The following is a 21,908-nucleotide window of genomic DNA, read 5'->3' on the forward strand; positions in this document are numbered from 1 at the left end:
TTTTAGCAGTGGGATTTGTTGGTTTAATATGATTAAATTTTGAGGCCTTTTGAGAGAAGCTAGTATTTCATTAGAGCTAAATAAAGAATCCAACTTTTCTAAAATACTAAAGATAGTGCTTAAGGTATAGGTCTCTTGTAGCCTTAGCAACTGGGAAAGTACTGCTGTTTCCCTGGAATACCAAGAATGCATTTTCAAGGAAATGTAGCAATTCATAATCATCCCCACAATGATGTTTGAATAGTTGAACAACTTCACTTGGAGGAAATGAACCAGTCAATTTTGAGGACAGGCAATTGTGGCCCTCGCTTGTGTAACTAGAAATAGTTGCTATGACTACGTGGCTTATAGTTTTTCATCAAGAAGGAGTATGGGACTGAGGGCTGCTGGTATGTGTTTCTCCACATCCCCTGAGATTTTTCTTTTCAGGACATGTAGCGCATGATCAGAATTATTGCTTTGGGTAGCACCTGTGGCTCAGTGGGTAGGGTGCTGGCCCCATATACTGAGGGTGGCAGGTTCAAACCCATCCTGGCCAGCTAAAAAACAGCAATGAGAATTGCAACAAAAAATAGCCTGGCATTGTGGTGGGCACCTATAGTCCCAGCTACTCAGAGGCTAAGGCAAGAGAATCACTTAAGCCCAAGAGTTGGAGGTTGCTGTGAACTGTGACATCACAGCACTCTACTGAGGGCGACAAAGTGAGATTCTGTCTCAAACAAAAAAAAAAAAAAAAAAAAGAAGAAGTATTGCTCTGCTTAACTCTTCTGTTAAAATACTTGTCGCATACAGGGAATTGGGTCATGAGCCTGTTTCTAGCAAGACTTTTGTTGCTATTGGAAGTATTCAGACTTTCTGAACCTTTTTTTAATTCTAGCTTTATAAACTTAATTTCTAACTTAAAGACTTCAGATCATTGAAAAACATTTTTTTCACCACAAAAGAATTTGGAATCTTATTGCTGAAAATGCTGTCCTTTCTTTGTGATAACTATATTTTCCCATTCATAGAATAGAGAGTTAAAATGAAATGTTCATATAAGGACTAGAAACAAAGTTATAGACAGACAAATTTAAGTTTTATAAGTATTTCCAAGTTCAAACTCTTACATTTTTGGTAATAGGTGAAAGTGGGAAATTAGGGAAATGGTTAAGTAAATTGTAAAAATATTAAATATAATACAATATGACACAGTCATTACGCTTTTAAAAAATGAAACAATAAAATTTACCTTAAACATATTAAGATAGTAAAAAAGCAGAATAAAAATCACAGTTTGAGTATGACTTTATGTAATAAAAAATGCATTGAAGAAAATCTGTAGCTGTGAAAGCTTTGGGGTGAGTATGGATGATTTTCCCTCATTCCCGACGTGCTTCTTTATTTCTCACATTCTCTACAGTGAGCGTGTATTCCTTAGCTTGTCAGGAGAGGAAAGTGACCTGATGAAGAAAAGTTTACGTGTGTATGTCCTCTTCTAGGACTGACCCCTCTTTTAAGGGAGGCATGAAAAGCCTTTTGTCCTCATTATCCACAGACCAGCGTCTTTTGTCTCATTCTGTTTCTTACATATTATAAGGGGTTGAAGTATATTTGAGGAAGCCCTCAGTTTGGTAAACATTAGCTTCTTTGTTTTTATGGCTGAATTTGTGTACATTCGTCTTTCAACTTTTTAAAAGTGATCATGTAAAATAGGGTGTTACAGAGTTTTCCAGTTTTTTAGGGTGAGAAATTACTTTTACATACTTAAATTGAGCACCTCGTCTGTCATGGTACTAACTATGGTATTAAACACGATAAGCATGGTCCTATAGCTGGATTACAGCAGCTTTAGTAAAATCTGTATGGTCTCTTTTTGGCCTCAGAGTTACTAATTCTTTTAAAAATAAATGCTCTGTGTTTCAGAATGCAAAGTAAGTTTCCATCACATAAGTCATACTTTTGTGTTTATGAGAGAGAAGAGGGAGAGACTAGGGAGGACTCACTTGGTTTAATAACCTCTTTAAAATTTATATTGCTTACTGAAAGATGACTTTATATTTTCCTAATGTTGTGTGAAAAATTTCATTAGAAATATTTTTGAAATAACATTCTGTCTTGAGTAGCAACCAAAAGAAGCAAATACTGCATTGTCCTTATTAATATACAGATTCTTTCCTAAAATGAGAGCTATGAAAATTTACTATTTTGGGACTGGGTCAGAGATTTGAGAACTAAGCGTGAATCTTAAGACTCTTGTGGATAGATCTTGAGAGGACCCCCAGGGGTGTAGATAGTCGGTGCTCTGTTAGGGGGATGGTAATCTATAGTGGTCACCCACAGCAGTCTACTTAGGGGGTTTCTTTTGTTGCAGTCCCTTGTGGTCAACTTACAGAGGTTCTACTATAATTTGTATTTCCATGAATGTATATCATTACTTCTAGAATGACACAAGTTTGGCAACATTTTTTGTACTTTTGTATAAATACGAGTATGTCTGGTGTTCTGGATATTTAACCAAATGGAGAGAAAACCTTGTTCCTGAAGAGAAACTAGAAAGCCAGGAGAGTGAGAATCATGTTCGTTCTTTAAGCCTTTCTTTCCCTCCCGCCTCGTGCTGTCAGGCTGAATCATCTCTTCTGCCTCTGCACCAGGTCGAAATAGATTTGACCTCTGTTTTTAAATGTGTTGCTTATAGCCTTTTGTCTGACTTTCTTGGATGTCCTAAGAAGAGCAGATGACAGTGCTAAAAAGAGTTTAAACCAACCTTTTGCCAGATGATTCTAACATGGGGAGAATTTGTTGCTAAACAAAGGTGTATTGGCAACTTAAGACCATAGCGTAGGTAGACTAATGTTCATCCATAACATAAGTGCTTTATTTGCTCCTATTTTCATTTAATTTGTGATCATATCCATTTTTCTGTTTTACAATTTAGACTCAGGTTGATGGACAACTTTTCTTAATTAAGCACCTTTTGATTCTTCGAGAACAAATTGCTCCATTTCACACTGAATTCACCATTAAGGAAATTTCCCTGGACCTCAAGAAAACTAGAGGTACTTCATTGTCCTGGCTGACACAGTTAGCTGTGTCTTACCTGTCTAGATGTGTCAGCACAGGGTTTAGGTTTATTTTATGTTCATCTGCAATTTTTTTTGCATGCTTTGCTTGCTAAATATATTACTTGTTTATACTAAGCTCAGCTGTCAACATCCTAATTATTTCTAACTTGTTTTATTTTCTTTATGAAGTGAGGTACATCTATAAAATTGTATTACCTGTCTTAGACTCTGCCAAATACTACTATAACCAGTTAAAAAATGAAAAATCAGTATAATAACTACTTCCTAAGTAAGTAGTGAATGTGAGCCAATATGGACGATTTAAAATATTGAGTTATCAGTTTATGAAAATTCAGGAGGCCAGCTGGATAAAATTCGATGAGTACTTATTTAGGAATCTGAAAGAGTGGGGTCTTGTTCCTGTCTCATCATTCCCTGGCTACTGTGTGATCTTGGATGGGTGTTTTAGCTTCCCTACCCCACCTTCTACCTGGGTAAAAATGAGCATAATCAACTTGTCATGATACTTTCACTGGGTTATCAAGATCATTAGAAATGAAAGTGAACAAAAAATTGTGTGAAAGTGCTTTGCAAGTTTCAGGGCCTTAAATTTAAAAGAATGGTATAATTGTTAAATCAGTTGGTTTATAAGTAATCAGGTGGATAAGTTTCTTGGGTTGGCGTAGACATCAAATCAAGATTCATCCATCCTAATAATTTGTCTCTGATTGAATTCATAAGAGATGATTTCTAAAAGATCAAAGTAGTTACTTTGTAAGATGTTGATCTTAAAAAAATATACCATAAACATCCCTCATTTCTCTTAATTACTTTCAAATTTATATAAACTGTCTTTTCTTAATCATTTGCAAGAGATTTCCAGTCTGATTCCTAAGTCACTGTTTTATGTAATCAATTAACTTGTCTCTAATGAATTTGGGCAACTGAGAAAATAATCACTCATATTATTTTCGTATTCTGTGGTTCAGAGGAACTCCAATGTCAGATTTTCAAGGGTAGCAGGGTTTTAATTTTCTAATTACTGTGCTTAGTCAATAATGGACTTAATTTTTCATAATTCACCTGAGATTCAATAGGACTTCATCATGAGTTATATGAAAACATTTTGCTTTTTATCTTTCCTCTTCTTTTCTTTCTTTCTTTTCTTTTCTTTTCTTTTTTTTTTTTTTTTGAGACAGAGTCTCACTCTGTTGCTCCAGGCTAGAGTACCGTGGCCTCAGCCTAGCTCACAGCAACCTTTAACTCCTGGGTTCAAGTGATCCTCCTGCTTCAGTCTTCCAAGTAGCTGGGGCTACAGACACCCACCACAGTACCTGGCTGTTGTGTTAATATAGAGATATAAAAATAGAAAAAATAGTTTTTCTGTTTTTAGTAGGACAGGGTCTCAAGCTTCTAGGTTCAGGGGATCCACCCACTTAGGCCTCTCAGAGTGTTAGGATTACAAGTGTGAGCCACTATGCTGGGCCTTTTTGTCATTTTTGTTTGTTTGTTTAAGTTATATTCCCTCTTCTAAGTAATTTTATACATTATCTCACTTCATTTTATTATTTATTTATTTATTATTTGGGATTCATTGAGGGTACAAAGAATTAGATTACACTGATTGCATTTGTTAGATAAACTCCCTCTTATAATTGTATCCCAACCCCAAGAGGTATCTTTTTGTCTTTTTTTAATGCTCTCCCCCGTTCATCACAGTGTATTATTATTATTATTATTATTATTATTATTGTTTGAGACAAGAGTCTCACTATGTTGCCATCAGTAGGGTGCTCTGGCATCACCACCCACAGCAATCTTAGACTCTGGGGCTTAAGCAATTCTCTTGCCTCAGCTTCCCAAGTAGCTGGGACTACAGGTGCCCACCACAATGCCTGGCTATTTTCTTTTTGTTGTTGTTGCAGTTGTCATTGTTGTTTGGCAGCCCTAGGCCGGGTTTAAACCTGCCTGCTATGGTGTATGTGGCCAGCGTCCTAACCACTGAGCTGTGGGTGCTGAGCCCGCAGATACATCACAGAGTATTTTACTTCTGTAAGGCTTGTGTGTTATTCGTATACTTTGTGATTTTTTTTTTTAAACAGGAGCCAGATTTACTCACCTTTGTCTTTATAGAATACATACTTTTTAAAAAGCTTATTCTTATCAGAAGCTTCTATCCTGATCATTCTGGTTGATTTCCTTATTTCTTTTCAGTGTCAAGTGTGGGAATGATGCTCTTACCTTGAAGAATTCCCAGCTGTTGAAAGTCCTTACTATATTAAAAAGATGTGGAAGAGCAGGATTGATTTACTTTTTAAAAAATTTTTATATTTATTTACTTATTATTATTATTTTTTGAGACAGAGTCTCGTATCACCCTCAGTAGAGTACTGTGGTGTTACAGCTCACAGCAACCTCCGACTCTTGGGCTTAAGCAATTCTCTTGTCTTAGCCTCCCAAGTAGCTGGGACTATAGATGCCCGCCACAACACCTGGCTATTTTTGGTTGTAGTTGGCCTGGACTAGATTGGAACCAGCCAGTTCTGGTGTATGTGGCTGGCGCTCTAGCCACAGAGCCATAGGCGCTGAGCCTGATTTACTTTCTTCTGTTCTTTTTCTAATTCATAATTTCTTGTTCTTTAATTTTAGTTTAGAAATATCCTGAGATTGTGGCAAAATTTGGTTTAAGGTGTGTTTTCCCCCAAATGTTATGAATCTAATATAACCCTACCATATGGTAACTTGATTCTGTTTATTGTAGACAGAATCTGTTGTCTCGTAGAAAAGGCAGCAGGCACAAAGAGCCATTTACTAAAGCTTACGTCTGAATACTAAACTGATAAGAGATTTTTTTTTTCATTAAGACCAGAGTCAAAGCATTAAGTATTATGGGGATGCGTGCTTGCAAAAGCGGGGTTGGAAGCATTTCATGCTTTGCTTTCTCCAGTCTGGCACAAGAAAGCAAAGAAATGGTCTTACCTTACTGTTACTTAATACTTGCTATCTTTACTTTTAAACCTCTAACCTCTCATGACTAATATTATATCTTATTGCATTTGAACATTAATGAAACCTCACCTAATACTTTGTATAGATTCTAGTTAGTCTGGAGGTTAAGGGGTAATATGTCCTTTTGGTGTTTTCTTCCTGGCTGACACATTAATTTATTTACTGTGCTTCAAGTGGATAAATTTCTGTGCCAGCCAGGATTTTAACTAATAAGCTGGGTAAGTATGTATTTTTTAAAAACCTATTTCATGTGCTGAAAGTAAAATAGTGAAATTTTGTGGTGTCAGTTACCATTTGTTATTTTTCTTTATTTCTGTAAGTGAATAATTGAGATTAATAGTTACTTCGAAGTTCCAGCTACTAGAAAATAACTTTGGTTATTTTGTACTCTGTGGGTTCTGAGCCATCAATGGCCCTCATGTCACCCTCATGCTGTCATGGAGGTGAGTTGGTGGAGCTGAAATGGCTTTTTGCTCTGTGGTGGTAGAGAATGAGTGTATGTCACGCGTGGCCTCTCTGTTGAAGCTGTACACGTTCACTGGATGAGTAATTTTGTTCCACAGATGCAGCATTTAAAATCCTGAACCCTATGACTGTTCCAAGATTTTTTAGGCTGAATAGCAACAATGCCTTGATAGAGTTCTTGTTGGAGGTAAGAAGAAGTCTGTGTCATTGGTGGTGGGAGATAAATGATGTTCTTTACATGTCTGGTAATTTCTAGTCACGTAAAAGCAGGAAGTAATCATCTTCTTTTTAAGGGTACTCCTGAGATAAGAGAACATTATCTTGACTCTAAAAAGGATGTAGACCGTCATCTGAAATCGGCCTGTGAGCAGTTCATTCAGCAGCAGACCAAGCAGTTTGTGGAGCAGTTGGAGGAGTTCATGACAAAGGTATACACCTGGTGCCTATCTGGTAAAGTCATTTTGCATTCTTCTTTAGATGGCCTTTTACCCTCTTGTGAAAACTGGCAGAGGATAGTAAACCCATGTTTTAATAATTCTGTGTAGGAAATCACCATGTTTCCTATTATGGCTGCTTTTAGTTTATGGACTTGTAGAAATGCTCGAAGGGTTTTTGTTTTTAAAAGGAAGAGTGCAGATATTGCAAAGCTAGTTAGAGCCACCTGCTGGTTAGCCTTGTGCATTTATCCACATGGTGGTTATCTGCATGTGGACAGGGACAGCAATCACAGTCGTGGATAGGGTTTTCTGTTACTTAAAATGGGTGATTTATTTCCTTGTTGTTTTTATACACTATTTCTTTCTTCCATTTTCCATGGATAATTGACAGTTGAAGATTTTATGACATAGCATCGTCATAAATCCACCAGACAAATGGATTTAATATGCAATCAGTTCTCACTTACATTGGCGATAACTCTTTGGAAACTATGACTTTACACATAACAAAATCACATTTTTTTCCCTCATCTGACATTATAATAAAATGACATTATCTGAGGACATATGAGGCTATATGTCATTTCACTTAATGTCCCAATTTCCAAGGACATTTCACCTACTTTAATTGAGGACGACTGACAGTGTAAGTGGATATTATGGTTGGTCTGGCTCTGTCTCTTAAGCTAAAATCTATTAACTGGTAAATACCAGCAAAGAAAAAAGGTCCTATCCATTTTCACACTCTTGTTTCAACTTAATCAGTATTTTAAAATTTAAATGTCATTACTTAGGACTTAAAGATGTTTAAAAAGTCTAGAAATTAACTTCCATTCATTAAGCCTCTACGGTATTAAGCCAGACTTGTATTAGAGGACATCATTAAAAATAATAAAAATATGGCCAGGCGCAGTAGTTCATGCTTGTCCTAGCACTCACTTGAGCTCAGGTTTGAGACCAGGCTGAGCAAGAACAAGACCCTTCTGTATAAAAATAGAAAAATTAGCCTGAAATGGTAGCATGTGCCTGTAGTCCCAGCTACTCAGGAGGCTGAGGCAGGAGGATCACTTGAGGCCAGGAGTTTGAAGTTGCAGTGAGCTGTGATGACAGCACTGCACTCTAGCTGGGGTGACAGAGGGAGATTCTGTCTCAAAAAAAAAAAAAAAGAAAATATGATGGTCTTTTCCCTCAAATTTGGCCAGTCTTAACTGGGCAGGCAAGATGTATCTAAGAAACAACCAGGAGACAGGGAGACTGCAAACTGTTCATTAGTAACTTGTTGCTGGGGCCATCAACACTAACAGGTCTGAAGCTTGTGATAAAGAAAGAAGATAATAGTTTTAATAAATAATAAAAAGACCCAAAAAACAAATACAGAAGGTCAAAACAAACTCTTCCATTGTTTATCATTGGTGGGTGTGTGTATTACTTGTTTAATGGATTTTAGTCCATTAACTCTTAAGTATTTGGAATATGTGTGTATATGTGTTTTTTTTTCCACCATAAAAATTTACAAGGAGGGTGGCAGAAATGTGTTCTATCAGGTTTTGATTTTTTTAATGGTATAAAAAAAATCTAGAAATTAAAAGTCTAGTATTTGATACTTTGTACTTTATAGATAATTATAGTTTTTACGGAAATTATCCTTATAAAAAACAGCTGGTATTTCTGGCAGAGTATCCATGTTAATACTGGTGGAAGATATTATATCTATAGATCAATATTATACAACAGAATAGCTTAAATGAATCTTCTGAAATAAACAAGTTGATTATAATGAACTCTAGGATTAAAGGATTTTAGAAAAGTACAGCTTTTCTAGAAATCAAGTGAATCAAAATTCATGATATAGTTGTCCAAGTTGAATCTTAGTATAATTTTGGTAAATCTGGTATAACTCTGCAGTTGTATGTTTTAGAAGACACCGGACACTATAAATGTTTAAAAAAGAGAAATAGGTGTGGCAGCAAACACCTGTAGTCCTAGTTCTTGGGAGGCTTATACTGCCAGATCTCTTGAGCCCAGGAGTTTAAGGCTGCAGTGAGCTGTGATGCTGCCACTGCACATGGCACAAGCAGCAGGCTGGAACCCTGTCTTCAGACAGACAGATGGAGGGAGGGAGGGAAGGAGGGAGGGAGGGAGGAGATAAATAGGGGCTTATATAGAAAATCTTCCTAAAGCTAAGGAAATGCTATATACGCATAGCAGAGATTCCTGAGTGCTGTTTTGTGGCCTCATTTTATGCTCCCTTCACTATAGGATTGGGCGAGGAAGGGCCTCATCCCTTATCATCGTGGAGAGACCAGTCTCACCCCACCCTGAAGAATCTGTGCTGCCCTTGTTCAGACTTCTCGTAGTCACTTTCCTCTTTCAACCCTGTTCCTCTCTGCTGCTGAGTGTCTAGTCAAAATATGGAGTGAATGCTACAGCCTAGTGGACTGAGCATCCCTTTTACTTTTGTCTTCTTTCACATTCAGGTCTTTTCCTGTCCTGTTGGCATAGAGTGAGTTGGAGACAAAGATTTGGGCACACACACAGATGTAAGCACTAGGGTTCGCACATATGTGATCATTTAAGACTGCGCATCTTAGAACTTGTGGATCAAACATTTTCTACTTTTTACCTGGTGATTATTATTAGCATTCTGAATAGCAGAGAAAGGATAAAAGATTTTAAAAGTTTAAAATGATTAAATGATTTTATACCTCAGTGGTTAGGGCACCGGGCACAAGCTCTGGGGCTGGTGGGTTAGAACCCGGACAAGGCCTGCTAAACAAACAAAAAAATACCCAGGCATTGCGGCGGGCATCTGTAGTCCCGGGTACTAGGGAGGCTGAGGCAAGAGAATCGCTTGAGCGCAAGAGTTTGAGGTTGCTGTGAGCTATGATACCACAGCACTCTACCAAGGGTGATAAAGTAAGACTGTCTCAATTAAAAAAAAAAAAAAGATTTTCTTCAGAAGTAAACCTCAGCATTTCATGACCTGCAAGTGCAGAATCTCATCCTTTTATGTAGTTAACATTTTATAAGGCAGCTAGTGCTTGTACCGTGATAAAAGATTACAGGAAAAACAATATTCGTAAGTACAGAAAGGTACCAACATTCAACTTTCATTTGGATATATGCTTGTAGGTCTCACTTTTTACCATTACGATGTAACCACAAAATTTCTTCAGCTTGTTTCTAAGTTGGACTGATTTTTCAAAATATATATGGGTTGGCATAGTAAAATAAACCATGTTAGTGGTGGAGAACATTTTTAGGTTGCCAGAAGACTTGTTTTTTTTTTTTTTTTTATTGTTGGGGATTCATTGAGGGTACAATAAGCCAGGTTACACTGATTGCAATTGTTAGGCAAAGTCCCTCTTGCAATCATGTCTTGCCCCCATAAAGTGTGACACGCACTAAGGCCCCACCCCCTCCCTCCATCCCTCTTTCTGCTCCCCCCCCATAACCTTAATTGTCATTAATTGTCCTCATATCAAGATTGAGTACATAGGATTCATGCTTCTCCATTTTTGTGATGCTTTACTAAGAATAATGTCTTCCACTTCCATCCAGGTTAATACGAAGGATGTAAAGTCTCCATTTTTTTTAATGGCTGAATAGTATTCCATGGTATACATATACCACAGCTTGTTAATCCATTCCTGGGTTGGTGGGCATTTAGGCTGTTTCCACATTTTGGCAACGGTAAATTGAGCTGCAATAAACAGTCTAGTACAAGTGTCCTTATGATAAAAGGATTTTTTTCCTTCTGGGTAGATGCCCAGTAATGGGATTGCAGGATCGAATGGGAGGTCTAGGTTGAGTGCTTTGAGGTTTCTCCATACTTCCTTCCAGAAAGGTTGTACTAGTTTGCAGTCCCACCAGCAGTGAAAAAGTGTTCCCTTCTCTCCACATCCACGCCAGCATCTGCAGTTTTGAGATTTTGTGATGTGGGCCATTCTCACTGGGGTTAGATGATATCACAGGGTTGTTTTGATTTGCATTTCTCTAATATATAGAGATGATGAACATTTTTTCATTTGTTTGTTAGCCATTCGTCTGTCGTCTTTAGAGAAAGTTCTATTCATGTCTCTTGCCCATTGATATAAGGGATTGTTGGCTTTTTTCATGTGGATTAATTTGAGTTCTCTATAGATCCTAGTTATCAAGCTTTTGTCTGATTGAAAATATGCAAATATCCTTTCCCATTGTGTAGGTTGTCTCTTTGCTTTGGTTATTGTGTCCTTAGCTGTACAGAAGCTTTTCAGTTTAATGAAGTCCCATTTGTTTATTTTTGTTGTTGTTGCAATTGCCATGGCAGTCTTCTTCATGAAGTCAGAAGACTTGTTTTTGACTCGGGCTATGATTCTGATCCCCTTCATCTACTCCAAATGGGCCTCTTCTGTTTACGTAGCTTCTTTGTCCGCTCTTCTGGTTGAGATACTTCTTTTTCATTAATTCTTACTACACCTCCTGACTGAAATTGTTAGCAAATCAGTTTCTCCAAGCCTTGGTTTTCTAATCTCTGTGGTGGAGAGAGTCTAATATCCACGCTCCTTGCTTAACGATACTGTGAGGACCATATAGGAGAGCATATATGTAAAAGCATATTGTTAACTGTAAGTGCTGCAGAAACGTTATTTTATAGCAAAATATGGCAAATTTGAGGTAAAGATTTTGCTTTAATAAAAAGTATAATTTTAATTAAAAGTATAATTTTTTTTTTTTTTCCAGTTTTTGGCCAGGGCTAGGCTTGAACCCACCACCTCTGGCTTATGGGGCCGGTGCCCTACTCCTTTGAGCCACAGGCGCCACCCTAAAAGTATAATTTTTAATAAAAAGTATAAATTAAGCCTTTTTTTTTAATTGTTGGGGAATCATTGAGGGTACAATAAGCCAGGTTACACTGATGGCATTTGTTAGGTAAAGTCCCTCTTGCAATCATGTCTTGCCCACAGAAGGTGTGACACACACCAAGGCCCCACCCCCCTCCCTCCTTCCCTCCCTCTTTTCCTTCTCCCCCCATACCCTTAATTGTCATTAATTGTCCTCATATCAAAATTGAGTACATAGGATTCATGCTTCTCCATTCTTGTGATGCTTTACTAAGAATAATGTCTTCCATTTCCATCCAGGTTAATACGAAGGATATAAAGTCTCCATTTTTTTTTTTTTTTTATTGTTGGGGATTCATTGAGGGTACAATAAAGCCAGGTTACATTGATTGCAATTGTTAGGCAAAGTCCCTCTTGCAATCATATCTTGCCCCCATAAAGTGTGACACACACTAAGGCCCCCACCCCCCCTTTGTCCCTCTTTCTGCTTTTCCTCCCCCCCCCCCCCCGCATAACCTTAACTGTCATTAATTGTCCTCATATCAAAATTGAGTACATGGGATTCATGCTTCTCCATTCTTGTGATGCTTTACTAAGAATAATGTCTTCCACTTCCATCCAGGTTAATACGAAGGATGTAAAGTCTCCATTTTTTTAATGGCTGAATAGTATTCCATGGTATACATATACCACAGTTTGTTAATCCATTCCTGTGTTGGTGGGCATTTAGGCTGTTTCCACTTTTTGGCGATTGTAAATTGAGCTGCAATAAACAGTCTAGTACAAGTGTCCTTATGATAAAAGGATTTTTTTCCTTCTGGGTAGATGCCCAGTAATGGGATTGCAGGATCAAATGGGAGGTCTAGCTTGAGTGCTTTGAGGTTTCTCCATACTTCCTTCCAGAAAGGTTGTACTAGTTTGCAGTCCCACCAGCAGTGTAAAAGCAGTGTGTCCCTTCTCTCCACATCCACGCCAGCATCTGCAGTTTTGAGATTTTGTGATGTGGGCCATTCTCACTGGGGTTAGATGATATCTCAGGGTTGTTTTGATTTGCACTTCTCTAATTTATAGAGATGATGAACATTTTTTCATGTGTTTGTTAGCCATTCGTCTGTCATCTTTAAAGAAGGTTCTATTCATGTCTCTTGCCCATTGATATATGGGATTGTCGGCTTTTTTAATGTGGATTAATTTGAGTTCTCTATAGATCCTAGTTATCAAGCTTTTGTCTGATTGAAAATATGCAAATATCCTTTCCCATTGTGTAGGCTGTCTCTTTGCTTTGGTTATTGTCTCCTTAGCTGTACAGAAGCTTTTCAGTTTAATAAAGTCCCATTTGTTTATTTTTGTTGTTGCAATTGCCATGGCAGTCTTCTTCATGAAGTCTTTCCCCAGGCCAATATCTTCCAGTGTTTTTCCTATGCTTTCCTGAAGGATTTTTATTGTTTCATGCCTTAAGTCCTTTATCCATGTTGAATCAATTTTTGTGAGTGGGGAAAGGTGTGGGTCCAGTTTCAGTCTTTTACATGTAGACATCCAGTTCTCCCAATGCTATTTATTGAATAGGGAGTCTTTCCCCCAAGGTATGTTCTTGTTTGGTTTATTGAAGATTAGGTGGTTGTAAGATGTTAGTTTCATTTCTTGGTTTTCAATTCGATTCCAAGTGTCTATGTCTCTGTTTTTGTGCCAGTACCATGCTGTCTTGAGCACTATGGCTTTGTAGTACAGACTAAAATCTGGTATGCTGATGCCCCCAGCTTTATTTTTATTACTAAGAACTGTCGGGGCAGCGCCTGTGGCTCAGTGAGTAGGGCGCTGGCCCCATATGCCGAGGGTGGTTCAAACCCAGCCCCTGCCAAACTGCAACAAAAAAAAATAAAAAGAACTGCCTTAGCTATACGGGTTTTTTTCCAGTTCCATACAAAACGCAGAATCATTTTCTCCAAATCTTGAAAGTACGATGTTGGTATTTTGATAGGAATGGCATTGAATAGGTAGATTGCTTTGAGAAGTATAGACATTTTAACAATGTTGATTCTTCCCATCCATGAGCATGGTATGTTCTTCCATTTGTTAATATCCTCTGCTATTTCCTTTCTGAGGATTTCATAATTTTCTTTATAGAGGTCCTTCACCTCCTTCGTTAGGTATATTCCTAGGTATTTCATTTTCTTTGAGACTATGGTGAAGGGAGTTGTGTCCTTAATTAGCTTCTCATCTTGACTTTTTTTTTTTTTTTTGTAGAGACAGAGTCTCACTTTCTGGCCCTCGGTAGAGTGCCGTGGCCTCACACGGCTAACAGCAACCTCCAACTCCTGGGCTTAAGCGATTCTCTTGCCTCAGCCTCCCGAGCAGCTGGGACTACAGGCGCCCGCCACAACGCCCGGCTATTTTTTGGTTGCAGTTTGGCCGGGGCTGGGTTTGAACCCGCCACCCTTGGTATATGGGGCCGGCGCCTTACCGACTGAGCCACAGGCGCCGCCTCATCTTGACTGTTATTGGTGTATACAAAGGCTACTGACTTGTAGACATTGATTTTATATCCTGAAACATTACTGTTTTTTTTGATGACTTCTAGGAGTCTTGTGGTTCTCTAAGTATAAGATCATGTTGTCAGCAAAGAGGGAGAGTTTGACCTCCTCTGCTCCCATTTGGATTCCCTTTATTTCCTTGTCTTGCCTAATTGTATTGGCTAGAACTTCCAGCACCATGTTGAATAGTAAAGGTGACAGAGGACAACCTTGTCTGGTTCCAGTTCTCAGAGGAAAAGCTTTCAGTTTTACTCCATTCAATAAAATACTAGCTGTGGGTTTGTCATAGATAGCTTCAATCAGTTTTAGAAATGTGCCACCTATGCCTGTACTCTTCAGTGTTCTAATTAGAAAAGGATGCTGGATTTTATCAAATGCTTTTTCTGCATCTATTGAGAGCATCATGTGATCTTTATTTTTGCCTTTGTTAATATGGTGGCTAACTTTTTGGACTTGCATATGTTAAACCAGCCTTGCATCCCTGGGATGAAGCCTACTTGATCATGATGAATGCCTTTTTTGATGATAAGCTGTAATCTATTGCCTAGGATTTTGTTGAGAATTTTTGCGTCTATATTCATGAGTGAGATTGGTCTGAAATTCTCCTTTTTGTTTGGGTCTTTTCCTGGTTTTGGTATCAGGGTGATGTTTGCTTCATAGAATGTGTTGGGGAAGATTCCTTCTTCCTCAGTTTTTTGGAATAATTTCTGCAGTACAGGAATAAGTTCTTCCTTGAAGGTTTGATAGAATTCTGGAGTGAAGCCATCTGGACCAGGGCAGTTTTTGGTTGGAAGATTTTTTATTGTTTCTTTGATCTCAGTGCTTGAAATTGGTCTGTTCAGTAGCTCTATTTCTTCCTCACTGAGTCTAGGGAGAGGGTGTGATTCCAAATATTGATCCATTTCTTTCACATTGTCAAATTTCTGGGCATAGAGTTTCTGGTAGTATTCAGAGATGATCTCTTGTATCTCTGTGGGATCAGTTGTTATTTCCCCTTTATAATTTCTGATTGAGGTTACTAGAGATTTTACTTTTCTATTCCTCATTAGTCTGGCCAATGGTTTATCTATTTTATTTATTTTTTGAAAAAACCAACTTCTTGTTTCATTAATTATCTGAATGATTCTTTTGTTTTCAATTTCATTGATCTCTGATTTGATTTTGGATATTTCTTTTCTTCTACTAAGTTGAGGCTTAGATTGTTCTTCTTTTTCCAATTCCATAAGATCTCTTGTGAGATTGTTGATGTGCTCTCTTTCTGTTTTTCGAATGCAGGCATCGAAAGTGATGAATTTTCCTCTCAAAACTGCTTTTGCAGTATCCCACAGGTTTTGGTAGCTTGTGTCTTCATTGTTGTTATGCTCAAGAAAGTTAATGATTTCGTGTTTTATTTCTTCCTGCACCCATCTGTTATTTAACAGAAGTTTGTTTAATTTCCATGCCTTTGTGTGGGGTCGAGCATTTTTGTTAGAGTTGAGTTCCACCTTTAGTGCCTTATGGTCTGAGAAGATACAAGGTAAAATTTCAATTCTTTTGATTCTGTTGATATTTGTTTTGTGTCCCAGGATATGATCAATTTTGGAGAATGTTCCGTGGGGTGATGAGAAGAATGTATATTCTTTATCTTTGGGATGGAGTGTTCTATATGCGTCTATCAAGCACAGTTGTTCTAGGGTCTCATTTAAATCTCTTATATCTTTGTTTAATTTCTGTTTAGAGGATCTGTCCAGCTCTATAAGAGGAGTGTTAAAGTCCCCTGTTATGATGGTATTATCAGATATCATATTGCTCAGACTGAGTAAGGTCTGTTTCAAGAATCTGGGAGCATTTAAATTGGGTGCATAAATATTTAGAATTGAAACATCTTCTTGTTGTATTTTTCCCTTGACCAATATAAAGTGACCATCTTTGTCTTTTTTGACTTTAGTTGCTTTAAATCCACATGAATCTGAAAATAAGATTGCAACTCCTCTTTTCTTTTGAATTCCATTTGCCTGAAAAATTGTCTTCCAACCCTTGACTCAGAGGTTTAATTTGTCTTTTGAAGCCAGGTGTGTTTCTTGCAGACAGCAAATGGATGGCTTGTGTTTTTTAATCCAGTCAACCAATCTATGTCTCTTCACTGGGGAATTCAAGCCATTAACATTTATTGAGATAATTGATAAGTGTGGTAGTATTCTATTCATCTTATTTTGTGAGAATCCATTGCTGAGTTTTATCTTTTGCATCAGTGTGGAGGTTTGGTTCTGTCCTTTAATTTCTGAGTTCTTACTTTGCTGCTGATCCATTGTGGTGGTCAGTGTGCAGAACAGGTTGAAGTATTTCCTGTAGCGCTGGTCTTGTTGTGGCAAATTTCCTCAATGTTTGTATATCCGTAAATGATTTGATTTCTCTGTCAATTTTGAAGCTTAGCTTAGCAGGGTACAGAATTCTGGGCTGGAAATTGTTCTGTTTCAGTAGATTAAAGGTAGATGACCATTGTCTTCTTGCCTGGAAAGTTTCATTAAAGAAGTCTGCGGTTACTCTGATGGATTTGCCCCTGTAGGTCAACTGGCGCTTACTCCTGGCAGCTTGCAGAATCTTTTCTTTTGTCTTGACTTTGGACAGGTTCATCACAATGTTTCTTGGAGAAGCTCGGTTAGAGTTGAGGTGACCTGGGGTCCGATAGCCCTCTGAAAGGCGTGTGTCAGAATCTTTGGTGATATTTGGGAAATTTTCTTTTATAATATTCTCTAATATGGCTTCCATTCCTGTGGGGCATTCTTCTTCCCTTTCTAGAATTCTTATAACTCGTATGTTGGAACGCTTCATAAAGTCCCATAATTCTGACAGTGAACGTTCTGCTTTCTCTCTCTTCTTTTCTGCCTCTTTTACTATCTGAGTTATCTCAAAAACTTTGTCTTCTGCCTCTGAAATTCTTTCTTCTGCATGGTCTAACCTGTTGCTGATACTTTCCATTGCATCTTTAAGTTCCCTAATTGACTGTTTCAGTTCCTTCAGCTCTGCTATATCCTTTTTATATTCTTCATATATTTGATTCCGTTTTTGAATTTCCTTTTGGTTATTTTCCACTTTATTAGCAGTTTCCTTCATTGTTTCCATCATTTCTTTCATTGTTTTCAACATGTGTATTCTAAATTCCCTTTCTGTCATTCCTAACATTTCTGTATAGGTGGAATCCTCTGCAGTAGCTACCTCATGGTCCGTTGGCGGGGTTGTTCTGGACTGGTTCTTCATGTTGCCTGGAGTTTTCTGCTGATTCTTCCTCATGAGTGATTTCTTTCGTCTGTTTCCTTGCCCTAATTTTCCTTACACTTCCTCTTGCTCTTTAAATTCTCGTGCCTGTGGACTAAGGGTTACAGGACCAGAAGGGTGAGAAGGTTGAAGAGCAAAAAAGGCATGAAAGAAAGGAGGACCGAGTGATTAGAAAAAAAAAAAAAGAAAAATAGAGAAAGGAGAGGGGTTGGGTAAAAGGAATATTGACAAAAAGAAGAGAGGCACAGAAAGAGGGAGACAGAGCAATATAGGTGTACAGTAGGGTACTTTGATACAACCTTAAAAAAAAAAAAACACCTTCTGGGCGTGCCCCGTTGGGAGGTTCCCTTCAGGTCAGCAGCTCTTTGCTAACCTGATCAGACACAGTACCCCACCTCCACGAAGTAGAGAGGAAAGACAAAAATGCTATAAATCAAACCAAAACAAGCAAACAGAAAACTTTACGGGATAAAATTGGCTGGAAAAAACAAATAATAGCGGTAGAAACACTAACAAAAATGAAGTTCTAATTATTGAAATAGGCAGCAATGGGAAATTATAATTAAACTAGAAAAATTGAGAAAGATAAAGGATCTGTATGGAAAAGGTTGAACTTAAAAAACAAAACAACAATCAACAACATCAAAATAAACAAAAAAAAAACAACCAAACCAAAAAAAAAAAGGAAAAACACAACCAAAAACAAAGCAGTATGTATATGTTATTGAATATTGTCTGGGCAACACGTGGTCTTCTGGGGTATGAGATGTTAATCACAGTTCTGATACGACTGGAGGCTGCTGGTTTCTCAAACCCCAGCAGGTAGACACCCTAAATCTCTCTTCAGCCCACTTGAAAGGCACTTTGAACTTGTAAACTTGCTGAGCAGAAGCCTTCCCAGGAAAGTGCTTGTCACTGGAATCATTGCTGAAGTGGCTATCCACTTACCCAGTGTGCCAAAACCGGTCTCAGTCTGTCCCTGAGGGTTAGGGCTGCAAGGCGACTCAGACCCCACCCTTAGGGTACTCGGTGCTGGGTTACCAGCTGCCACCCGATTCTAGCTCTGCGACCCTGAGGGTGGAGCTTGCTGGGGCAGATCGCTCACAATGGCTCCCTTTGGCCCACAGCCAAACACTATTAGCTCCATCTGGCTCAGTGGCTCAGACTGGGGCCCTAGACAACGGCCAAAGTTCTCCGCATTCCCGCTCAGGCTCTCCCCCACGCAGCTCAACTGAGTGCCAAGTCCAAACACACCAAAACAGTTCACAGGTAAGGCCTTTCCGGTTTGCAGTCTCACTGCTACTGAACTTACAGTTGCGTTGGGTTTAGACCGATTGAACACACAGGACCACTTGCCGTTTTTCCCCTGTTTTATTCCTCCTCTTGGGGTCCAGAAGTCTCTCGCTGACTCTCTGTATCCTTGCAAGGGTGATGATAGGCAGATCCCACCAGCCAGAGATGCCTGGAGTCCTATCTCCCCGGACTCACAGTGCCCAGATGCAAGGAAGCTGTTACTCGGCCGCCATCTTGCTCTCCTCCCCGGTCTCCATTTTTTTTAATAGTTGAATAGTATTCTGTGGTATACCTATACCACAGCTTGTTAATCCATTGCTGGGTTGGTGGGCATTTAGGCTGTTTCCACATTTTGGCGATTGTAAATTGAGCTGCAATAAACAGTCTAGTACAAGTCCTAATTAAGGCATTTTAAAGGAAATATAATTTCAGGTTTACATCTAAGCTAAAAGTGTTTTCTTGTGTGGGACCAGTTTATGCTAAAATCTCACACTTACAATGTAGAAAATGTTTATTTTCCTTCAAGCAGTTTAATAAAGTATTACGTGTTTAGTCTTTTTTTTTTTTTTTTTTTTTTTTGAGACAGAGTCCCACTCTGTCATCCTGGGTCATCATAGCTGACAGCAATCTCAAACTCTTGTGCTTGAGCAATCTTCTTGCCTTAGCCTCCTGAGTAGTTGGGACTTAAGGTGCCTGCCACAACACCTGGCTAGCTTTTCTGTTTTTCGTAGAGATAGGGTCTCGCTCTTTCTTGGTCAGGCTGGTCTGAAACTCCTGAGCTCAAGCAGTCCACCCACCTTGACATCCCAGAGTGCAGGATTACTACAGTTTGCTTTTTTTTTTTTTTTAAGAGACAAAGTCTCACTTTATTACCCTCAGTAGGGTGCAGTGCTGTCACAGCTCACAGCAACCTCCAACTCCTGGGCTTAGGCGATTCTCTTGCCTCAGCCTCCTGAGTAGCTAGGACTACGGTCAGCCGCCACAACACCTGGCTGTTTTTTGTTGCAGTTTGGCTGGGGCTGGGTTTGAACCCGCCTTACCCACTGAGCCACAGCTGCTGCCCAACTACAGTTTACTCTTAATGTTCCCTCTGGAGTGTTATTAATTTCCTCAGTAATACTGTAAGTTTAAATTTATTTCTTGGTGTAGTACATGTAATAGGATTTGACCTATACATTTAATTCCTGATTTCAAGGATGTATAAACTAAAGGAAAAGCAAGATCATCAGTATGAGATAGTGGGTCTTTGTTCATTGTGTAGGTTTTTTAAAAAAATATAGGGATTTTGGTGAAAACTTCAGAAGAAAATGCTCTTTGAGGTTTGACTTAAAGATAAGTAAATTATCCGGATAGCAATTGGACATGAATATATAAGTTACTATTTGTTTTTAATATAAGAGTAATTGTAAACAACTTACATTTATGTCTTTATGAAACTGGCTAAATTGTGGAGGAATCTGTGGAAGTAGGTAGTCTTTACTATTAAAACTGTTTGAGTCCAGGCATGGTGGCTTACGGCTATAATCCTAGCACTCTGGGAGGCCGAGGTGGGTGGATTGCCGATCACCTGAGCTCAGGGGTTCAAGACCAGCCTGAGCTAGAGTGACCCTGTCTCAAAAAAAAAAAAAAATGTTGGGCATTGTAGTCCCAGCTTCTCAGGAGGCTGAGGTGAGAGGATCACTTGAGCCCAGGAGTTTGAGGTTGCTGTGAGGTATGATGCCACGGCCCTCTACCCAGGAACACAAAGTGAGACTCTGTCTCAAAAAAAAACACAAACCCCAACTGTTTGACACAAAAATAACCCGAACATAGATTTAAGTGGGGAAAAAAAGTTCATGGAACATTGTATTCCCATTTTTATAAATGTGTATTATACATTAATATATTTATATTTTTATATCAGAAAACATGTAGGACAATATACACTAAAATGTGAATGTGTCTGCCTTTTAGCATTGTCTCATAATTTCTATTTATATACACAATTTGTTCTTAAAAGCTGCATCTCACATTAAAAAAGAAAGGCATGCAGAGGAATAGAGGGAGAGGAGGAAAGGGGTGATTTTACACATGTAGGCAGCATGAGCAAAGGCCTGGAGTGGTCCAGGAGGAGAAATAGAAACTAGAAATAAAGTAGAAATAGAGAGAAGGCTGGAGAGATTCAAGTCAGCATTTTACTCTGTTTCTGCCCATTCTCTGCATAAATACAGTATGTCCCTGAGTTACAAACATCTAGCTTATATACAAGTCCCACTTATGAATGGAGGCTATTACAGGTCATTGGTAAATGTACCTGTTTCAACTTACATACAAATTCAACTTAAGCACAAACCTACGTAACCTATCTCACTTGTAACTCAGCTACTCCCTGTTTGTATGGCTTTTTGTGTGAGAAATGTGAAGAGTTGGTACTCAAGTTTTTCTAGTGAGACTCTTCCAGTGAGACTAAGGCCAAAGCCTGGGTCACTAGCACATGACTGTCCATTTAATACAATATTTATGCAGTTGTGTCTCTCTCCCTCCCAGATACCTCTTATCTTCCCCACAATTATGGTCTTCAGAAGAGTCTTGTCCAAGCAGCAAAATGTATTCGATTTCCTACGCAGCTGCTGACTAGTGAAAAGAGATAAATAGAAGATGGGCTTTCAATTCTCTATCTTCAGCGCTAGTTGGCCAAATGTACCTCTTGTTGGTATTTGCAAATCTTATTTGTTTTAATGACATTCTCACTGCCTTTGCTATAATAGGAAAAAGAATCCTTTAGTATATAAAAGATATTTTGTTCCTGCTGTGGTGACACTTGTCTAATAACATACGATAATAATTTAATATTAACATAACAGTCCACTTGAAACAGACCTGCTTTGTGCTGACAGTTCTCTTGGGCTTCATTTTTGTCTTCCTACTGTGCAGTGTCTGAGCCAGAATGCCTCAGGACTTTGTTGTGTTTTTTTTCCCAAGATAACATATGCCTTGAAATCATAAAAGAAGTTGTGCTAAAAATGTTATTAGCTGTAAAGGATTTGATTATCATTACATTTTAATAGATTT

The 21,908-nt window shown here is 38.4% G+C and overlaps 1 protein-coding gene across 2 annotated transcripts in view; it reads left to right on the plus strand.

The window, feature by feature from the left end:
* COG3 (component of oligomeric golgi complex 3) overlaps nt 1-21,908 on the plus strand; it is an 87,260-nt gene that overhangs the window by 54,810 nt on the left and 10,542 nt on the right. For both annotated transcript variants that reach the window (XM_053563638.1, XM_053563639.1), the window contains exons 17-19: nt 2,918-3,038; nt 6,617-6,705; nt 6,812-6,946. In XM_053563638.1, the coding sequence (XP_053419613.1) occupies nt 2,918-3,038; nt 6,617-6,705; nt 6,812-6,946 (345 nt within the window). The remainder of the gene's footprint in view (nt 1-2,917; nt 3,039-6,616; nt 6,706-6,811; nt 6,947-21,908) is intronic.

Source organism: Nycticebus coucang, chromosome 15, assembly GCF_027406575.1.
Source record: "Nycticebus coucang isolate mNycCou1 chromosome 15, mNycCou1.pri, whole genome shotgun sequence".
In the NCBI taxonomy this organism is placed as follows: Eukaryota; Metazoa; Chordata; class Mammalia; order Primates; family Lorisidae; genus Nycticebus; species Nycticebus coucang.